Here is a 20,398-nt window from a genome sequence, read left to right as displayed (position 1 = left end):
ACTGCTATTATTTTGCACATAACTGTATATATTCTGTTATTGGAGTCATCACCTTCAGCGATGTCACTGTGGTATATAACAAGAAAGATTCAAAGAAACAGGTCAGTATACCATCTCATTAGAAGTGACCTTTATTTACATATTTCACAATGTACAATGTACGTCTGAAAGCAGATGAAAAAGAGGTAAATGTGGGAGGAGAAAAGCAGGATCAAAATGCTTCACCTATTTCAGTATCTATTGCATAGTTTGAGATGATTGAACTGAATACCTTTCTAATATTGTGCTCCCTATTCCCAGCCCAACTGCTCGACACCAGAAACAACCCAGAGTCAATCTAAAACCTGCTCCCGGTTACCTGTGGGAGCCCAACACTCCCAGAATCACACATGGCCTCTAACTTCACACAAGTGTGTGTGTGCACATTGCAGAGGTTAACAGTGTGACAGCTCTCAGAAATCTCATGAAACAGTATTCACGATGTTGTCTTCGTGTATGTTGTGCAAACATAAATCCAATGGCAGTTTGGGCTCTGCTATTCAGCTGTACAATTGTTTCATGTCTGCTGTCAACCCAGAGGGTATCACATTGTTCTGTGTGATCGAAACGCATGGTGCGAAATTATAAATATAACTTATCTTAAAAGCATAATTCAGTTCTTTTAAAAGCACCACCAATGGTTGAAATACAATATCGATGAAATGTTGATCTCAAGTCAGATTACACACACACGGTTTCTAATTTCGCACAAACATACAATGCTTTATTCAAGTGATGAGTTGCTGGTTAACCATGTTTAAAAATGTCTTTATGTGCAGATTTTTGACCAATTTCATAAACAGCAAGGACTGGTAACGCCTGTCTAGGGATCAAACCTTGCTACCTTATGCTGGTATGATTATCTAGGAGGGGGACAAAATATCAGCAGCTACGAGTACTTACTGTACTGCAGTAATTTTGTTCTCAGACCTGCCCCCCTTCAGAAGCTAAAGAAAGATCCCACACTACAATTTTTATCAGTCATCACAAATAACAAAGGATCCACATTGTAAAAGTGAGAGTGTAGCATGACAATAGACACAGTAAAATCACAGTGATTCACTTTAGTTTCATGTCATATTTTTCACCTGGTGGGCCACACATCACTTATCGTCATCGATTGATATTTATTATATCTTTAAGGACAATTTTACATTAAAGCAAGCAAGTCCTGTGGATCTGTGCCTCTCCTCGCTTTATTTGTAATTCCACATGCATGAACTTTCAGATTTTGTAGCAACTATCATAATTTTGAGAAGCTGAATCGCTTAAACACTAGATTCAGTACCTGGTCCAAAATAGGCCACACCTGTTAATGTTTGAATTCAGGTGAAAGAACAGGTTGATCTAAAGAGCTCCCGAATTCAAGCATTGTACTGCAATGGGATGCCAGCGCAACAAGTCAGTTTGTGAAATGTCTTCCCTCTTAAAAATTCCACGAACAACTCTAACTCGTAGAATTCTGACTTAACACTCAGAATTCTGAATACTGAGTTTAAACTCAGAATTTCGAGTTTGAGGACAGAATTCTGACTTTTTTCAGAATTCTAGTTCCACTATAACCAGTTATAGTGGCTCCATGTCAAAGTGGTTTACGCATCTGTCTGTCAAGCAAAAGTTTGATCCTGGGAGAAAATACACAAAACTGTTTGGGGCCCACCAAATCAAATGTGTGTCGCTACCTGAAACAACCTAAAGTAGATTACTGCAGTTTTTGCTGTGCTTGTGGGTTTCCTGCTTCTTCAGCAGTGAATGAGCTACAGCCTCAGTACATACTCTGCTGAGAGTACCTACAATACCAAAAAGGGGGGGGGGGGGAAATCACCTTTTCCAAATTTTCGTTATATTCAGCCATAATTACTCAGAGTATGTGTCAGAATATGTATACAGTGAGTCTGGAATATCATTAGCATACCGAACAGTGAATGGTTTGACAAAAGGCAATAAGGAAAGGTTCTTATCCTTGTAAATGTACAATATGTCTTTGATGTCATCACAAATCATGAATTAGTGCTGTGACACTGTGTGTTACACTGAACATGACTTTGGACAGATAATATTGTAGATCAAATCGTGGTGCCCTGCTCAGTGCTGACACTGATGGGCAAACCATATTATGCTCACAGACAGGTTCATGTGAACTAATGAGCATGTCCCAGTGTTCAAAACACTACTTAGAGCATCACTTGTTTTATGTTCTTTGTGTGCAGATTGTGCTGCTGCTGGCTCTGAGGTTTACTGACCATCGTGGTTTTAGCTCGATGCATTCTACAGCATATAATGTTGCATGGTTCCTGTACACTGTGCCCCAATACTGCTAACGTCCCATTTTAGCGTGCACTTACTGTCACATACAACCTTTAAAGGAACATCACTCAGTGTGAAATAACCAGATAAAACACAGTGTCCAGATCCCCTGCCTGATTAAAAAAATATAACACTAGCAGGGCATGCATGCTTCAACATGTAGGACTGATGGACATTCGGCAGCATTTAACTATTTAACACTCAGAGACAGCCTGAGATCTGCCCGCCACTCTCATGCAAACACACTGAGCCAGTAAATAAATTAAAACCACAGCATCAATAATACATAATTCCATTTATCTTCATCATCAGGTACCAGAGGTTGTGCAAGAATAAATCATTTGAACAAGCATCAAATCAAATTTTACTGCGCATAAATAATCAAGAATTGCTAAATAATAATTTAGGTCCATGTATTTTATAAATCTGCAGCTCTAATTTTAGGGGTTTTAATAAAAATGTGCAAACTAAGGATTGATGCATGTTGCAGCAATGTTATGGAAAAATGAGCATCGTAGCAAAAAGCTTGTTAAATAGAGGAAGGTCACATTTGCAGAGTATATGGACCATTAACATCCTCAAATAAGATGAATGCAAGTGATGGTTTCCTAGATGTGCCTGTGCTCTGCACACACAGTGACTCAGCAGGTCTGACAGAGGATAGAAGAGCATCGCTGCTGCATCTCCGACGCTGCACCATCCGTCACACAGCCATGGAAAATGCTACCATCCACATCCTGCATTCAGCAGTTCTGAACTGGCATATGTTGTTGCAGTGGTTATGTTAGTGTTCTGGTGTGCTGCTGTGTCTTCTGAATAAGTTTTTCTGCTTTCACTGATACACTGTTAAATCTGCCTTTGTGTTGTCTGACAACCTGACAGTCTGTAAGAAATCAGGCTAGACTGAATTTTACGAGGATGGAAAAGACATATCACTGCTGTCCCACAGACACACACAGTACTTTCACTTTAAACTGGGATGTAACTGTTTTAATTACCTGACAAAGAAAGGCCAATAAATGTAGTCAAAACAACAGAACCCAGAATGATGTAAAACTGAACGCATACTGACCCCAACCAAGCTTGACTTTTGACTTCGACAAAAGCACAGACGAGCAGTCAGACACAACAAAAAAACACCTTGTGTGTTCTTGTGTCAGTGGGACTGCGGGCTAAGGTATATATATAGGTATAAAGGTATATATGTTAACTTAATGGTGTACTACAGGCCATGTTGGTGAGTAATGCAAAATTAATGTAGCGAGTAGCATGACAAATGATGTGATGCATGACTTTTTTGAATGAGTACACAAACACTGCTCCCAAAACAACAGTAGGTGTTCCTGTTCTTACACATGTGCTGCCTCTCAGGCACACACATGTACCCAAAGAGCTCATCTCAGTGAAACTCAGAGAAGTGACACGCCCTCTCGTTTGTCCTCGCACTAAGAATCAAAATCTGACGCTGATGAAAAGAGTGACAATATAAATTGTGTTGAGGCGAAACTGTCACTGCTTTCAGGAAAATGAGCCACTGCCTGCTCGTTATGTCTTTACATGACTGGGAAAAACATCTGTAACATAAAATGGATCGTGATCTCATCGTTATGTAAAGAGCTGTTGCACTAAAATGCTGGCTACAGAAGGCATTTTCTAACTGACCTTTTTATAATTATGGAGCTCGCTGTCAGTATTTTCAGTTTTCCTAATAGAAGAAGAACCTTTAAAAATCAAAATGTTGAATGCACATGGCAGTTTCTTTTTCTGAGCGAGATACTGAATGAAACCTCCGACTTACTCCGTCCATCCTCACTTATCGTCAGTTCAGAAAGCTGGTACATACATGTGGATTCAGAAAAAGGAGGCCTCAGATGAATGTGTTTGTGTGTAGTGTGAGCTAGAAAGGAAATGGTGAATGAGTGACTGGTTACTGTGCTTTTTCAGTCTTTTCCACATGGGAGGAGAGTGTGTGTCTTCCAGTTTTTACATCAAAAAACCGCTGTCCACTGGCACGTGTCCCTGTGTGTCTAAACATCCTGATGATTCAGCCTCAGTGCCACATTCCCTTATTTCGTTTCATCCTCGAGTCCTTGCAGACATCACTTCTTGTCGCTGTTTTTAAATATTTGTTCGTAGGATGGTGGAGGATGGTTGCAGTACGACGGAGGTGGCGGATAGGAACCCATCATCATGTGGGTGGAGCCAGGCTGTGGCGGGTACGGCGGGTGTGTCATGGTAACCCCTGGGTCACCTCCTGCCAATCCATTCACCCCGAAGCCCTGCATGCTCCCTGGCTGCTGGGAAACTGCAGGAAAAGAGAAAAGAAATGATTCAAATGCTTTTCCTTTAAAATCTCAAGTTTAAAAATAGGCTGTTACGACAGCATTCACATGAGCGATTTCATTCTGGTATTCATATGTTAAATATTCAAAACCTTTTTCACATTTACTATAAACAGTAGAGCTCAGCCATCAAAGAACACAGTGCATCTATCCATGCCCCATAATCATGGTAAGAAAGTGACTTTTTTTTTTTTTTGAAATTCTTGAAAATTTGTTAAAAATCAAAACTAAAATATAACAGGTACAAGTACATAAACTGGTCTCATGTTTATAGTAAAAATCTTCAGTGTTATTGTTATTCCTAAAACTCTCTGATAATCAGTAAGGATAGACTGCCAGTACCTCTGAATACCACTTTATTACTCACTGAGCAGAAATCCTCTCCATCGATCGTTTTTCACTACCACAGTTATATCACTGATTCCTTATTTATCTTTCTGCCTTCAACCCAAAGCCTTAAACAAACAGGGTGTCAGAGAAGATTAGAACAAGCAGGCTGAGATGCTGACTTTACTTTGGAGTTCATCAGAGAGAAAAACGAGTAAAAACGTCCTCCTCCGGGTCACCTTTTCAGAGAGTTTGACGCTGTGCTATTATTGGAATGTTCCACTTAAGTTTCTGCTTGGTTGACTGACACAAAGTAAATTTCCATCCATCCATCCATCCATCTTCATCCGCTTTGTCCGGGGCCGGGTCGCGGGGGCAGCAGCCTAAGCAAAGAGGCCCAGACCTCCCTCTCCCCAGCCACCTCCTCCAGCTTGTCCGGGGGAATACCAAGGCGTTCCCAGGCCAGCCGAGAGATATAATCTCTCCAGCGTGTCCTGGGTCTGCCCCGGGGCCTCCTCCCAGTGGGACATGCCTGGAACACCTCACCCAGGAGGCGCCCAGGGGGCATCCTTGTCAGATGCCCGAACCACCTCAGCTGGCTCCTTTCGATGTGGAGCAGCAGCTGCTCTACTCTGAGCCCCTCCCGGATGGCCAAACTTCTCACCCTATCTCTAAGGGAGGGGCCAGCCACCCTTCGGAGGAAGCTCATTTCTGCTGCTTGTATCCGCGATCTCGTTCTTTCGGTCACTACCCACAGCTCGTGGCCATAGGTGAGGGTAGGGACGTAGATCGACCGGTAAATTGAGAGCTTCGCTTTTACACTCAGCTCCCTCTTCACCACGACGGACCGGTGCAGCGTCTGCATCACTGCAGCCGCAGCACCAATCCGTCTGTCGATCTCCAGCTCCCTTCTCCCATCACTCGCGAACAAGACCCCGAGATACTTGAACTCCTCCACTTGGGGCAGGAACTCATCCCCGACCCGGAGTGGGCACTCCACCCTTTTCCGGCTGAGAACCATGGCCTCAGATTTGGAGGTGCTGATCCTCATTCCCGCTGCTTCACACTCGGCTGCGAACCGTTCCAGTGCGAGCTGGAGGCCCTCACCTGATGAAGCCAACAGAACCACATCATCTGCAAAAATCAGAGATGAGATTCTGAGGCCACCAAAGTGAAAGCCCGCTGCATCTGACAAGGATGCCTCCAGGGCGCCTCCTAGGTGAGGTGTTCTGGGCATGTGCCACCGGGAGGAGGCCCCGGAGCAGATCCAGGACACGCTGGAGAGATTATATCTCTCAGCTGGCCTGGGAATGCCTTGGTATTCCCCCGGACAAGCTGGAGAAGGTGGCTGGGGAGAGGGAGGTCTGGGCTTCTCTGCTTAGGCTGTTGCCCCCTCGACCTGGTCCCGGATTGATCTTCTTTCGATGTAAAGGAGACCAAAAAGATGCTTCAAAGAGATGCATAAGAGGCCAGCTAGCATGCATCCAGCAAGCCAGCAAGCATCCATCCTTGAACACCATGCCGATGTGGTGAAGGAGTGAGTACAAGTACCTGGACGCTCACTGGAAGACCAGCGCAGACTGCATACAAGAAGGAGATCAGCAGACTCTCTTTGCTAAGGAAGCTGAGGTACTTCAACATGTGCAGTAAAATGTTGGAGATTTTCTATCAGTCTGTTGTGTCTAGCATCACAGCTGGCAGCACCCAGAGACTGAATGAACTAATCAGGAAGGATGATTCGCTGTAAACGGTGGTGAGGAGGGCAAAACTGTTAGCTTGGACAAGCTTGACCACCCACGGCACGTTTTCTAACAGAGTGATTCTGGACAAGATAAGGACAGATATCAGAAACGTTCCTCCACTGTGCAGCACATCAGTGTTAACATTTTATTTCTACTTTACTTTGTTGATTTTTAAAATATTCCACATACAAATGAATTTCTCTATATCTTGTTATTATTATTTTATTAATAATGACAATAATAATAATAACATACTGTGTGATGTCTGCCTGAATAGCTTTTAAAAAGGAAACCATGTTTGTGCCTGTTTGTCTCTTATGCAAACATTCAGTTCTTAGGGTGCCTGTCATATCCACTTCCCTCATATCGGACTATAAAGCATACTTCGGCAGTCCAGATGGCTTTTATCTACGATGGCCTTTAGAGCTCATAGAGTAATACAGTTACATGTTAGCATAAGTACATGTTAGTCACACCACCGCGTTCATAAACAGAGCCACACGGCTGCCAAACTTTAATAAAAGAAACATGTGCAGAATGTTTGAGTTAAGTGTGCTGGTCCTCAAAACGTGGGCCTTGTACTTTGGAGTACGTTTGATGCAACCATGTCTTCTTCTTCTGACTTCACTTTCTTACACTGTTCAACTCAACGGTTTTCCATGGTAAACACAAATCTCACACTGTTTTAATTTTTCTTTTTATTTAATATGAAGTTTTACTGCATCTTAGTTTGTCACTCTTGTCTGTGCACCTGTCACAGCCTACTGTACCTGGTGTGGTAACAGGGTGCCTAGTGAAGGAGACATTGAAGGCTGGCTCGTCTCTCAAAGGAGACGGGTACATCCTTCTGCGAATGAAGAAGCCTGCACCACAGCAGAACAACACTCCCATCATCAGCAGCACCCTGAGAAGAAAACAAAACATATCACTGTAACTACAGGAGTTCCGGCTAAAATCAGAATGATGACGTTATGTGGCAAACTATCCAGCTAGCATGTCAACACTGACATGACTTTGCTACCAAAAAATGTTATTAAGCATGAAAGCTACATTTGCTGTTTCTAAAAGACATCTCTGATGTTATGAATATGTTGTCGGTCATCATTCCATTTATTCACTTTCTGCTGATTCGGGTTGGAGGCTGGAGTCTGAGTAGACAAACCCAGACTCCCTTCACCCCACCCACCTCTTGCAGCTCATCCGGGGGGGACATCGAGTTGTTTACTGTCGTGATTTAGCTGATGGTGGCGATTAGGACCCACGAGCAGACTCACAGACTCCCACAGGCAGACAAGATTAAACAGGAGACAAATAAAGGCTGATGCAAGGATACAAAATAACTCCAAAATACAAAGGAAACAATAACTTCACTAACAGAAATCTATAATGAAAAAAAAAAAACCAATAGAGACACTAGCAAATAGATATTCGGAGGCTAGGAGACAGAATATTTAAATAACCACTAAAGGTCCAAAATCATAGAGGCACTAGGAACACAAAACACAGGCAGACTGGTTAGGAAAACACCCTCAAATATCCTTGAGCTGGTCCAGTCCTCCTGACTCCTACGTTCAATTAACTCATGGACTCTCCTCTCCTGTATCCTGGCACAGACCAGAGAGGCTGAGAAGTGCGACTCCCCCTATAGATAGAGCACACCTTCCATCCCCCCTTCTAATAAGGGGGGGCACCACCTCAGTCTGCCAAACCAGAGGTGCTGAGACTTGTCAGCCAAAATAAAGCCACAACACCCAAAGCCTCAAGGGACTAAGGGAGAACCACCTCCCCCACCCCGGGGTGTCTGCCACCAAGCAGTTTTTAACTACATTAGTGACCTCACCCCCAGTGACAGGCAAGTCATCCCCCTCATCCCCAGTCTCTGCTTCCATTACAGAAGGTATGGAAGTGGGATTAAGGAGATCCTCAAAGTGGACTCTCCACACCCGACAGAGTAATACAGAAAGTGCGGCTGGTCCTTTTTCTGTTTGCTTTGTTGTTGCTGGGCCTCCCAACTCTGTTACTTATGTTCGTTCTTTATAAGTAATCACACTTTCATGAATAAAAGTTTGTTGAACCAGAACAGCATTTTGGCATCTTGTGTGTTAGGTCCTTTCGAGCCATGAATTTAGGAACTGTAACTATTATCACTGTGGACATTAAGGGGGTCATAATGTAAACAATTATCATGTTGTATTTAATAAGAAAACACCATAAATTTGTCAGTAAAACTGAGGAAACTGATCCTATGAACTAAGAGCTGTTTTATAATAGCCAGATTTTTTTAGCCACTGGAAAAACATCTAGTTAAGTCTCTTAGCATCCACCAATCACTTAGGGGTAGAGTTAATAGATGGAAGTCTAAACAGCTCGCCAGCAATCAGGCAGATGTTAAGAAGTCAAATTTCAGAATGGGAAGCTATTTTTAACTTTTATTTAAAAAATGATTTCTTTCTCCTAAAAAGTTTGTAGCGAGACCTTTGATCTTTTCTCATTTTCAAAAACCTTGGAGCTAAACACATCTTTGCAAAGCAGTTGCTGCAACATTATGCTAACAGAATAGCCACTGAAATGGTTGCTGAATGAGACCAGCATGCAGTATATTTGTACACATAAGTGGTGTTTATATGTGCAAAAGTTAAAAACAGACTTTTTTTTTACCAGTGTAGAAGAAATTACTCTAACAGTGATGAGTACCTGCTGAATTTTGCTTGATAATTAAATAACTACACAGTCTACTGTAGTCTGTAAATGACACAAACCCAGTGTGAAGTTCTACCCACTGTGCTCAATAAAAGCAGAGGACACAAAATGATGCTAAAAACAAATTACAGCCTCTTGTTTTGCCTGTAATTCAGTCAGCCCTATGTCGAATGTGTGCGCCAGAAGTCACCACTGAAAGAAAGCTCAGTCCACATATGCTGCACATTCAGTGTAACCACAAGGTAAAGCTCTTTAATGTAGCTACACCTGCAAAACAAAATGGTAAAAATGTGCACAAGTTTATGATTGTGTTATTTGTTTGTTTGGTCTTTGCTCGTTTTCACAGCTGTGCACACATAGTAAACCCAACACACAGTAACTCACCAGAAGTACCATAGTCTTTGGATGGACAGGGCTCTCACACAGCAGCGAGTCCCACAGCAGTCCTCGTAGGAACGGCATCTGCAGCAAGTCACACGGCAATGAGTCAGCAACAGCATGGAGCAGTTAGCCTCTGTTATTGTTTTACTGTTTAGCTACTTGGGAGTGGTGAATTATTGTTAACGTTTTAAGAACATTATCCTATTCCTTCTTTTCTGCACCTGCGAGCTGCTTTGCAACCCACCTCTTTCTTTCTTGCTGTATCTGACCTCAGATATATATCTGCTGTCATCTGTTCCAGGATTTTACTGCAGCTCTCCCAGACTCTGGCTTTCCATGGAAGGGTGAGAAGAAGAACTCTACATTTCATTTACGGCCTCGGTAGAGTGTAGAACCATGCCACCAAATATAAATTACTACAGATGGAAATATCATTCTTAACTTATTATTAACTTCCAGTCAATTTTTTTTATATAGCAACAGATTACAACAACAGTTGCCTCAACCGTTAGGTAAAGACCTTACAATAATACAGAGAATGCCCCAACAATCCAAGGACCTCCTATGAGCAAGAACTTGGTGACAGTGGGAAGGAAAATCTTCCTTTTAACAGGAAGAAGAGATCGCTCCGATACATATTTTGGCGTCATGAACAACAACTCGAGTTATAAGATAAATACGATTTAGCCAGCTCACATTCTTTCTTCTCAACAGGTGAGTGAGTCCATAGTTTTCAGTCTGACACTGGTGGAGCCCATCAGCAAAAAAGAAAAGTCTCCTCTTACAGACAGATTTCACCTCTTTGAAATCAATTATTTATTCAGACTTAGAAGCCAAGCAGTTGCTTTCAAGGGTAAAAGCTCTGCAAGTACAGAAGGAAGTTGATGATGGATGGAATGTCTTCCTTTTTATTGTAATGGTTTTGTGTTGAACTTGTGTGTTTTTGAGCTTATTGTCTCCAGTAATTAGGACATCAGAGAAACTCCATATAACTCCAGAGAAAAAACATCTGTGCCAGATATTTTAGTTGTTCAACTGCAAGACAGTTAAACACTGTTTTTACCTCAGTGTACTACAGAGCTGAGGAAAAACTGTCCTGCCACACACAGTAAATTACATTAGTCTGTATGTACAGTAACATACTTTTTTTATTGCAGTACAGAGAGTCTCGCTACAGTTCCCTGACATTTCCACCATAATTTGCAATACACACAGGTGTATTTTTGCATTAATCACACTTTCTGCTTGGTAAACAAAATTTAAAGAAGTTTCCCTTTAACTGACAACCCAGCAGCCTGGGAACAGTCAGGACAGAGGCCAACTGTGGTTGACCAGTCTGAGAAGTGCAGCAGGAAACTGGAATTAATGCAGCTGGGAAAAAAAAGTTGTCTGCAGTGCGTGTGTGTGCATGTGTGTGTGCGATAGATGACTATGGACAAATCAGCATGACTTCTCATGCTGGGCTCTCCCATTCCTAGCCCTTCTAGCATTTCAGCGCTAGAGCTGGGAGGCTAATCAATGTCCGCAGGTGCTGCAAAGCATGCAGCGAGCAGTGTTTGCATCACACCAGATAAAGTTGATGCCAGTTTCTGTCACACTCCTTGTGTGTAGGTAGCATAATATTTATACTCTCTATGCATTGGCACAAAACATTTTACCTAAAAAAGGGTTTTTGCATCACTACTTACAAAAATACTGATTCCATCACATATAAAAATTATATGTTATCATTCTGTTAAGGTTTGAGGGATATTACAGTTTCCACAAAGATTTAAGAGGTGCGAACAGGAAACATAACATCAGGATCAAATCTGTAGGCCAGAGCCGGTCTGAGAGAGGCAGTTCATTTACAATTAATCCCACTGTATAGAAATTAGTGGCTGTTAAACGATGACAGTACATCATTAAACATAATAAGATAGCATTCGATGAACAGAAATTAATGGAGTGAACAGCCCAGGTAATAAATGATTGCAAAGCTGCAGCGAGGTGCTCGGGCTGCATGCACAGCCACTGCAGCCGTTACTGCTTCTCTGCTGAACAGTCAAATCGCTTGGATTTCCACAGTTTTTAGGACATCAGCAAGAACTAGTCACCACATGCCACGCCTCTGCCTCATGCTTCTCCATGCACGCCATGACTTGTGATGTAAAAGTGGAGTTTTAGTTTTGAAGTCCTAATTGTCAAATATTCTCCCAAAGTCATTTTCATTTTTTATTATATAAAAACAGTAATGCATGAGAAACTCATTTTAGGGTAACACATTTAATCTACTAACATGTTTTCATCTCATTCTTTTACAAACATCTCAGACCTACAAAACGTTTACACATGAAAAGGATGGTCAGTGACCACAGTGGACATCCAAGGGTTGAGCTCATTGGTTTAAAAACTTACATGAAGTAGATGGGGTATCCACCTTCGAAATACCAGCAGTACTTTTTCGCCTCTACACACTGTAAAAGAGAAAAAGGTGATGATTAAAAACTTGCAACTCTTTCCAACTCACAAAATGAAGCTCAGTTAGCAGCAGCAGCTCTTGCTGGGTTCTCAATTTTTCAAATGGTCTTAAACCTTTGATCGGGAGTGTATTATGTGTGGTGTCGAGCAGGGGGGTAATTAATGTTGCCTGAGCAGTACAAAGAAGTTTGTAGCTGGGACATTCCAGCCAATAGCTGACAAATGAGGGCTTAGTAACATAAAAAATCAAAAGGTAATAAAATGATTTATAATGAACTCCATTTACTGCAAAGTAAAATGGGTTCTAGTATACAGATTCACTGACTGGTGCTTTACTCGTGGAATATTCCACTCTCATGCTAGGGTAAAACTTCTTACCCCTAGAAAAGATCCAGTGTGTTCATGGACTCATTTCCTGCTCTTCCCATGAGAATAAAACCATTTTAAATTGTATTGGAAAGAGAGAGCCTCGGAGGGTTTTAAAAATATCTTTAGCCTTTGCATATCCCTTCCAAAGAAAACCTCAAATAGAGTCCAGGAAACTGCTTCTCAAAAACAGCTTAAGAAAGTCACTCTGTGTATACACATTGTGGATGAAAGATGCAGAGACATTTTCACTGTGACTAAAAACCTGAAACACGGGCGCCAGCTTGGCTCACTGGGAGGGGCGGGTGGCAACGTGCCGTATGGCTGAGATCGGTCGGACCTGTTAAAAGGGATTTTTTCCTTCCCACTGTCGCCAAAATGCTTGCTCATAGGATGATTGTTGTTTTTTCTGTATTCTCTGTATCATTGTATGGTTATTACCTTACAATACAAAGTGCCTTGATGCAATTGTTGTTGTGATTTGGTGTCATATAAATAAAACTGTCTCTTATCTCACATTCATCTAGACAACATAAGCCTTTATGACTCAGTAAGCAATGTCAGTCACCTCTGGCATGAGGGATATGAGTGTGAAATAACAGAACTATTCCACTGTTATATCCTGTACAATGGAAGAAACAGGAGAAAACTACAGTACAATTTATGACATTATCAATCTGAAAGTGTATTTAAGATATTGCTGGAAAAGGAAATGCGCAATTTCACAATTTTTAACTTTGTTACCATCTATTCACTTGTATTTGGACCTAATTCTCATCCTGTCTTCAACCCTCTGCCAGCCATGAATACAATCCAGCTCTGTTCATTGTCTTTCTCTAATTAGAGCTGGTTGGAAAAGCTGACAGTGGAGAAAAGAGTCCCTCTGTGCTCCCACAGGACAAAAATGACCATTACGCAACCAGAGGATGTGTTTTCTTGCTTTAAAAGCAGCTCAGATGGCTTTTGGATTGAGGACGCCGGGAAGGATGAATAGTTCAAATGGTTGCATGCTGCACTGAAAGCTTTTAGAAGCAGCGAAAGTGTTCGGGATGATCAGGAAGGGAAGAGCTCTGCAACAGTCGGACATCCGAGAACACCACTTTGCTCCAACACAGAGCCATCAATCTCATTTGAATTTTGCTCACTCGGACTGTGTTGCAAAAATTTCCTGATTAGACATAAAGCAAGAAAAACTTTCTTCCAGTACTGATATGAAAATAGCCACAGAGAGCTTATGAATGTTGTTGCAATACTCATACTTGTCTTCAGTTTTTCAACTATTTAATTAAATCTAATATTTTGTTCCATCTCTTCTAATCCTCTATGTCCTCGGTCATGGTCCAGACCCAGGCTTCTTTGTGGAACCAGACCTTTTACTAGGTTTTGATAAACCTAAATTTCTATATTACTCTGCACAACTTTTCCTGTATATACACAGGATACTAAGTCAAGCTTGTCAGCCATCCAAAGCATTTATTCAGAGCACATGGGAAAGCAGAAAACTCCACAAGGACACGAGATACTGAAGTCCGATGAAGTCAGGGAACCAGGAAGATTAAAGCTGAGATGGTTTCCATGTGAAATGTAGAAAAAGAACATTTCAAACTTCACCTTTTCCAGCGCCACTTCACATTGGGGTCCACATATCATTCACCGCATGACACACTTGAGGACTTTTACTGTTTTAGTCTGTACTAAGCTCTTTGCACCCATCTCCATCATATACCCAAAACTATAAGGAGCCATCATTTCTACACTCACTAACCACTTTATTAGGTACACCAGTTGAACTGTTCCCTAATCCAATGCACCAACATGAAACTCAACATGTCAACAAATTTGGAGCAACTGAGTGATGCTATCATGTCATATAAAGTAAAATCTCTGAGGAATCTTTTTAAATCTATGCTATGAAGCCAATTCTAAAGACAAAAAGGGGGCTCCAACTAACTACTATTAAAGTGTGCCTAAAAGTGCCAGGTTAGCAAACCTGGGGTTGAAGTACTTATCTTTGTCAGTTTATTGTGAACAACTAGCAACAATCAGAACGCTAAGTCTAGGATCTGGTTGCAGTCCTATTACATCAATCAACAGTATTGACCCCACGGGTGTTTCCTTAACTGTGCCAGTTCAAAGTTGATATTTGCAGAACCTGGTACCACCCATTTGGTTGTTCCCAAATTCCAACAACTGCTCATACCTAACACCTGTTTAACTTCTTCTTTATGTTTATGTCAATAAAGGCCGTGAAGCCCACTCAAATCTGAACATCATACAACAATAGAGGTCACAATTAGTTTCTAAGCATTTCCTGAATATAGAAGAAAGGTGAAATTACCATGTGTCACACAACTGAGTGGCAGTGCCTTCATATTGTTATTATAGCCACAGATAAATCCTTTTCTGATCAACACGTGGTCTCTTTCTAAAACAAACTTGGAAATTTGCCTATTAATTGAAAAACTAGATGGTGTAGAGATGCTCCAGGATAGGCAGAGATATGGAGACACGAGCAGAATTGTCAGTTTTTTGTTAAAGACGATGCTTATGTCGCCCCACCAAATAAAACTGAGGTATGAGTAAACACATGGCCAAAGAAGTTAAGCTATGAGCCATAATGGGAATATGGAGAATTTTTGCATCCATAAACTTTTGAGTTTGGCAAGAAATTACAGTATGTTAGTTTCTACAATTATTTGTATGACTTGCAATATTGTTGATGGTTTACAAGGGCAACATGAGGAAACTTCTACGGTCCAAATACTCTACATAGACTAATATAGTCTATTTGGAGCTCGAGGTTTTCCCAGAAATCCACAAAACAAACTCAACTCAAAGCAAGAAGTTTTCAATCCGTTAGGTAATACTGAGCTTAACTACAGGAGTATGAAAAGAAAAAAAGTGATGACCAGGCTTTTGCTTACTTATTATTACCCTGCTGCTGTAGTTCTTAAAAAGCTGATAGTCTCAGGGATGTTTTTGCTGCATCGACAGATTCCAGATGTGTGAAGAAGGTGCTGTATCTAACCAGCTGTTTACCTGATGGCACCACAGTTACAGTAATAATAATTTGAAGAACTGTGGACAGATTATTCTACTGCAAGCAAATCACAGCAATATCAATCAAAGGGTGGCAGATGAACACACAGAACTTCCACGTTACACAGTCAGTAACTACCAACCTGATGAGAAAACCCAGACTCGAGACAACAAATAAAACAAATGTGTAATATTACTGGAAACCCATAATATATTAATTTTAATAGAGAAAACAACATTCAAAGTGAGCTTTCAGATTTAAGAATATGCCCCCAAACCCCACCCTGTTAGCATTTAAGGAGACAACAGCACTTATCAATTAACCTCAAAGACAAACTGTAGCTTCTATTTTATTGCTCTATTGCCTCTGAGTATCATGCCAAACATTTTAAACCAGATGAACCATACAAAATACCAACCTCTTTATATTTACCCTGAGGCCACTATCAAATTGACTCCAATGTTTCAGTTGTCTGTCATGCATAGTACTGCATGTGATATTATTGAAAACCTCAGTCATAGGACTTTGAGAAGCTCTGTGTTTTTAATTAATTAACTCAGCGTTTGTTTTGCTGCCGTTTTAATGCCAACTTAACCTTTGTGCTACACTGACACCACGGTGTAGAGGCTGGAACACTCACTTCAGAGGGTTCTCGGGCTGGATCACTTGGTTAGCTGAGGCCTGCCTGTGTGTACACTGAGGCTTCTCTTCCTGTCTTGGTTTCTAAACTAAATTCATTAGTGATTCTAAACTGCCAATTAGTGTAATTCATTTACATAGAAAGAGCTTACTGTAAAGTCAGAAATTTGAGCTTTGCCAGACTTCAAGTACTTCCATGAAAGGGCATGCACTGAAATAATGAATCTTTCTCCACAAATATGCAAACCAGAAGATGGAGCATGTTTAGGAAGAATGGGGTCTCTGCCCATGATGGAGTCAGCTCAGAGATGGAGGAAATGTCACATAGCCCATTGTGTTGTTGGATGGTGTCCTCACGTTTGGTGTCAAGAATACAACAGGTCCAGTTCCCACAAAGTGTTTTAGAGTACTATGCAATGCCTCTCTAGAAATTTTAAGTGTAGCCATGATTTGACGATTGCTTCAATCACATTTCTGAAGACATGTTTTCCATTGTCAGTAAGTAATGTCCTCTTGGAAACTTAAGGCAATATATGACAACTAGACAGGAAAACTCAGCAGTTAATTTGCTTGAACAAGCCTCTGATGGGTCCACTAATCAGTTTTAATCTGACTATTTGTTAATCTTGATATAGTCAGTAAAAGGCACATTAAAATCAGTTTGGTACTTGCACTGCTATAATTCACTTCACTGGGTTTGAGTCTGCCCTGGAACATATTCTGTACATCGTACCCTTCACTCTGGCCTTTCTATTAAAGTAAAAAAAATTAAAATGTCATAATAAAGAACCAGTTAGAACTGGTTTGACTGCCAAAGCACCACTATAATGTTAATCAACAGTCCCTGATAATGGTAAATATAATTTATTGCAGGCTTCATAGCTCATACAGAAAGTTTAAACCCCCTACAAGCACTGATCATGCAAAAAAGAGAAAAAAGCCCTGAAGCAGAGCCTTGTTTAACTGTTGTCATCTGGTGTGCATATATCAGTAGCTACCATCCAACAGAGAGCACATGAGTGAGGCCCCACAGGCCACGATGAGAGAATGAATTCGTTTCCGCTTTAAGGACATTTTAATATCTCTTCAGGTGAATTTACACAGTGTCAAAGTGTGAGTCTCACACTGTGTGAGTCTGTGTTTTACTAGTGTTTTCAGGCCCAGCAAACAGTGAAAGGGTGACTCCTCCTAATCTGCTTTCATCTAACAGAAAGCCGATAAGATAACAGGATTCATTAGTTGCTGCTTCTGTTGCAAAACAGTGCTTCAAACCCACTAAACAGTACTTAATATAGCTTACTGCTGCCTAATATTTATTTTATAAATGTTTCCCAATGCTGCCATTTCCGGTTCCCAATGTCAATCAAACACTGGCATCACTGGGAGCTAAAAACAGCCCAATTTCTTCTTCTTAATGATGCGTGCATCCATGAAAAAGACGTTTTATTGAATTAGAAATCAGCAGGAAGTTAGCTTGCTTTTCAGGGATTTCGTAAAAACCAAAATGTTACAGCTCTGCTATCACTTTGTACATAAGTGAAGAAAACTAAACAGCACCACTGTTTGTAGGATTATTATTCCCCCCTGAGGAAGCATGTCCCAGGGTCTAAAGCGTGCTTTCTGTGAGTCAACGCTGTTATAAGTGACACTAAATATCTAAGCTGTCAGGACCCGTCCTCAAAGCGGACACTGCAGGAGCAGCACAAGGTCTGAGGGCTTGACTCCTTCTAGGCAGCCTGCTTGAATTCAAAATGAATGTGTGCTCACTACATCTGCTGAATGAAATAAAATAGTAATGATGAGGGTTAATATTACATGAATAGACAGGAGTGTCAGCAGTGCACGGCTGATAGAAAGAGTGAGCTACATTTAGAGGCTGTAAAATTAAACTGGAGCTCGTTTTCACCTCTTTTTAAATGATTATATCCCCAACAAGTGCAGAAGGGTACATCAGAGGAAAAGACCAACACCACAAAAAAGAAATGTGACTGCGTGCACACTGATTCAGACTGCTGCCGTGTGTCCTACAGGCCCAGTAACCTACTGAGGAGTTATGGGGTCTGAGCACAAAGACAAAGGATGGCAGAATCACAGGTAGCTCACCCACTCAAACAATCCGATGTGGGGGTAAAAGCCATATTACTGTTCCACACTCTTTTATTCTGCACGAACACAATCCCACCAGCTTCGCATTTCTCCACATTTCTGATTTTGTTGCCATATCCCAGCTTAACGTTGAGCTTTTACAGATATTCGAGCGTCTCTCGCTGTGACGTTCATGAAGTTGACAAAGAGTGCCGCACGTACAGCGGAGGTCCTTTCTCACTGAGCCGGGCATGCCGGGTTCTGTTAGGTCTGATCTGTCTGTATCGGAACTACAGCACAGTCAGCCCCGGCACAACAAGGCACGAGCGAAAGCCTTATAAAGGTACAGCCAGCGGCGTCACCCAGAACCCGCGCCTGTCCGTCACAGCTCTATTAATACCACAGTAACACCGGAGGACACCTCACCTCTACAAATAGCCACAATGTCAGGGCTGCATCGAGCAGTGGATGTCTCATATCTCCGTCGGTAGGAGAGTGGGAGCAAAGCTCCGCTCGTGGACAGGAGGACGCGGGGGGGATGCTCCGTTATCACTATGTCGGTTTCATCCCGCTGGCGGACACAGACAGCAGATCCAGTCGGTTTGACAGGACGGATGAAGGCAAACCGGGCGACGGTCAAACAGACCAAAAAGGGAGATTAAATGGCATGATGGGAAGCTGCATTAGCCTGTGATGTTGGTTTATTCCACGCCCCTTTCCCAGCCCCCCACCCCCTACTCTGCCTTACAAACACACACACAAACACACACGCACACACACACAGTTTCCTCATTTCATAGGACATTACACTTCCCCGGAGAATATTAGAACAATGGCTATGACTTCATATCCAACACATGTACAGTACAGTGCAAAAGCTTCGAGTCACCTTCATACTTTACTAGAGAAATAGATGCAGTACTCTAAAACATCTGCAAATATACATCAAAAGCCGGAACTGTCTTGAGCAAGCTTTCTGGTGATTTCTTTAAGCAGGAACAGTTCTCCAGGCTTCTTGAAGAACAGTTCTTTGGAGCTGTCTTGTTTTCTGTTCTCTGTCGAGATGATCCCACACTTACACAATGATTAGGGCAGTGCATGAGTGATGGTGTTCAGTTGTGTGTCTTTCACTCCACCGGCAGTGTGTTTAGGATCACCGTCATGATGAAAAACAAAGTCTGTCTTCCAGAAGTGATTACATGGAGGATCGACATCTTCTCCCGAGCTAACTAAAGGCGTCTCACAGGGTTCTATTCTGGGACCTATTTGATTTTCAGAAAAGGGTGGGTGCGACTCCGGATTAGGGATGTTACTGCCCCAGGTGGAGAAGTTCAAGTGGCGTTTATTAGTATGGCTTGAATGGAACATGAGATTGACAGCTGGACTGGGATGGTGTCCATAGTCATGTAAATACTGTACTGATCTGTTGTAGTGAGGAGAAAGCTGAGCATAAAAGCAAAGCTGTAAAGTTACTGGTCACACTTGCACAGTGGGACAGGGTTAAAAAGACTCAGATCAGGTCCAGGTCCTATTCAGTTCATTTCCATCAGGATCTGATTTTGGATCCATTCACAGTGGCTTTTTTTGTCCCCGACAATCTGCATCTGTATTCAAAATAGCTAATTTTTTCAAAATTATACTGAAATACCTCACTAATAGTTGACCAACATATAGATTGCTTATTTCTTATTACATGTTTCCCTTAACTGATTAAACTTCAACATTCAAAAAAGACAGTTACCCTGCATTTCTGATTTAAATATGAAACAGGTACTCTAACGTAACTCAGTAAAGATCTGCTCTGGCTGTAAGAGAGCCATCATCAATCAGTGAAGGCTTGTTTTCAGTCCCACAGAAAAACTTGTCTGTAAACAATGTAACAGACGGTATTCTGAGACATCTAATATACCACTGCGGCTCATTGTGAAGTCAAGATTTTTTCTTACTTGAAGGCAAACTTCAGTGGTAAC

At 41.6% G+C, this 20,398-nt stretch overlaps 1 protein-coding gene across 1 annotated transcript; it reads right to left on the bottom strand.

The window, feature by feature from the left end:
* Window positions 1-115: 115 nt before the first annotated feature.
* On the bottom strand, window positions 116-19,141 carry vopp1b (VOPP1 WW domain binding protein b). Its single transcript, XM_026179886.1, has 5 exons — window positions 18,855-19,141; window positions 12,236-12,294; window positions 9,842-9,919; window positions 7,528-7,661; window positions 116-4,651 (listed from the first exon to the last, which is right to left on the bottom strand). The coding sequence occupies exons 1-5, from the start codon at window positions 18,903-18,905 to the stop codon at window positions 4,446-4,448; spliced, it is 528 nt and encodes a 175-aa protein (XP_026035671.1). The 5' UTR covers window positions 18,906-19,141; the 3' UTR covers window positions 116-4,445.
* Between the last annotated feature and the right edge of the window lie 1,257 nt (window positions 19,142-20,398).

This window comes from Astatotilapia calliptera, chromosome 9 (genome assembly GCF_900246225.1).
Source record: "Astatotilapia calliptera chromosome 9, fAstCal1.2, whole genome shotgun sequence".
NCBI lineage: Eukaryota > Metazoa > Chordata > Actinopteri > Cichliformes > Cichlidae > Astatotilapia > Astatotilapia calliptera.
This window is presented reverse-complemented; position numbering and strand designations above follow the sequence as displayed.

Coding starts and splice junctions, on each gene's coding strand:
- vopp1b (XM_026179886.1), bottom strand. CDS start 18,905: ATGAGACATCCACTGCTCGATGCAGCCCTGACATTGTGGCTATTTGTA. Junction 12,295..18,854: donor CATTGTGGCTATTTGTAGAG/GTGAGGTGTCCT, acceptor TCTCTTTTACAG/TGTGTAGAGGCGAAAAAGTA. Junction 7,662..9,841: donor CAAAGACTATGGTACTTCTG/GTGAGTTACTGT, acceptor TTTTCTTCTCAG/GGTGCTGCTGATGATGGGAG.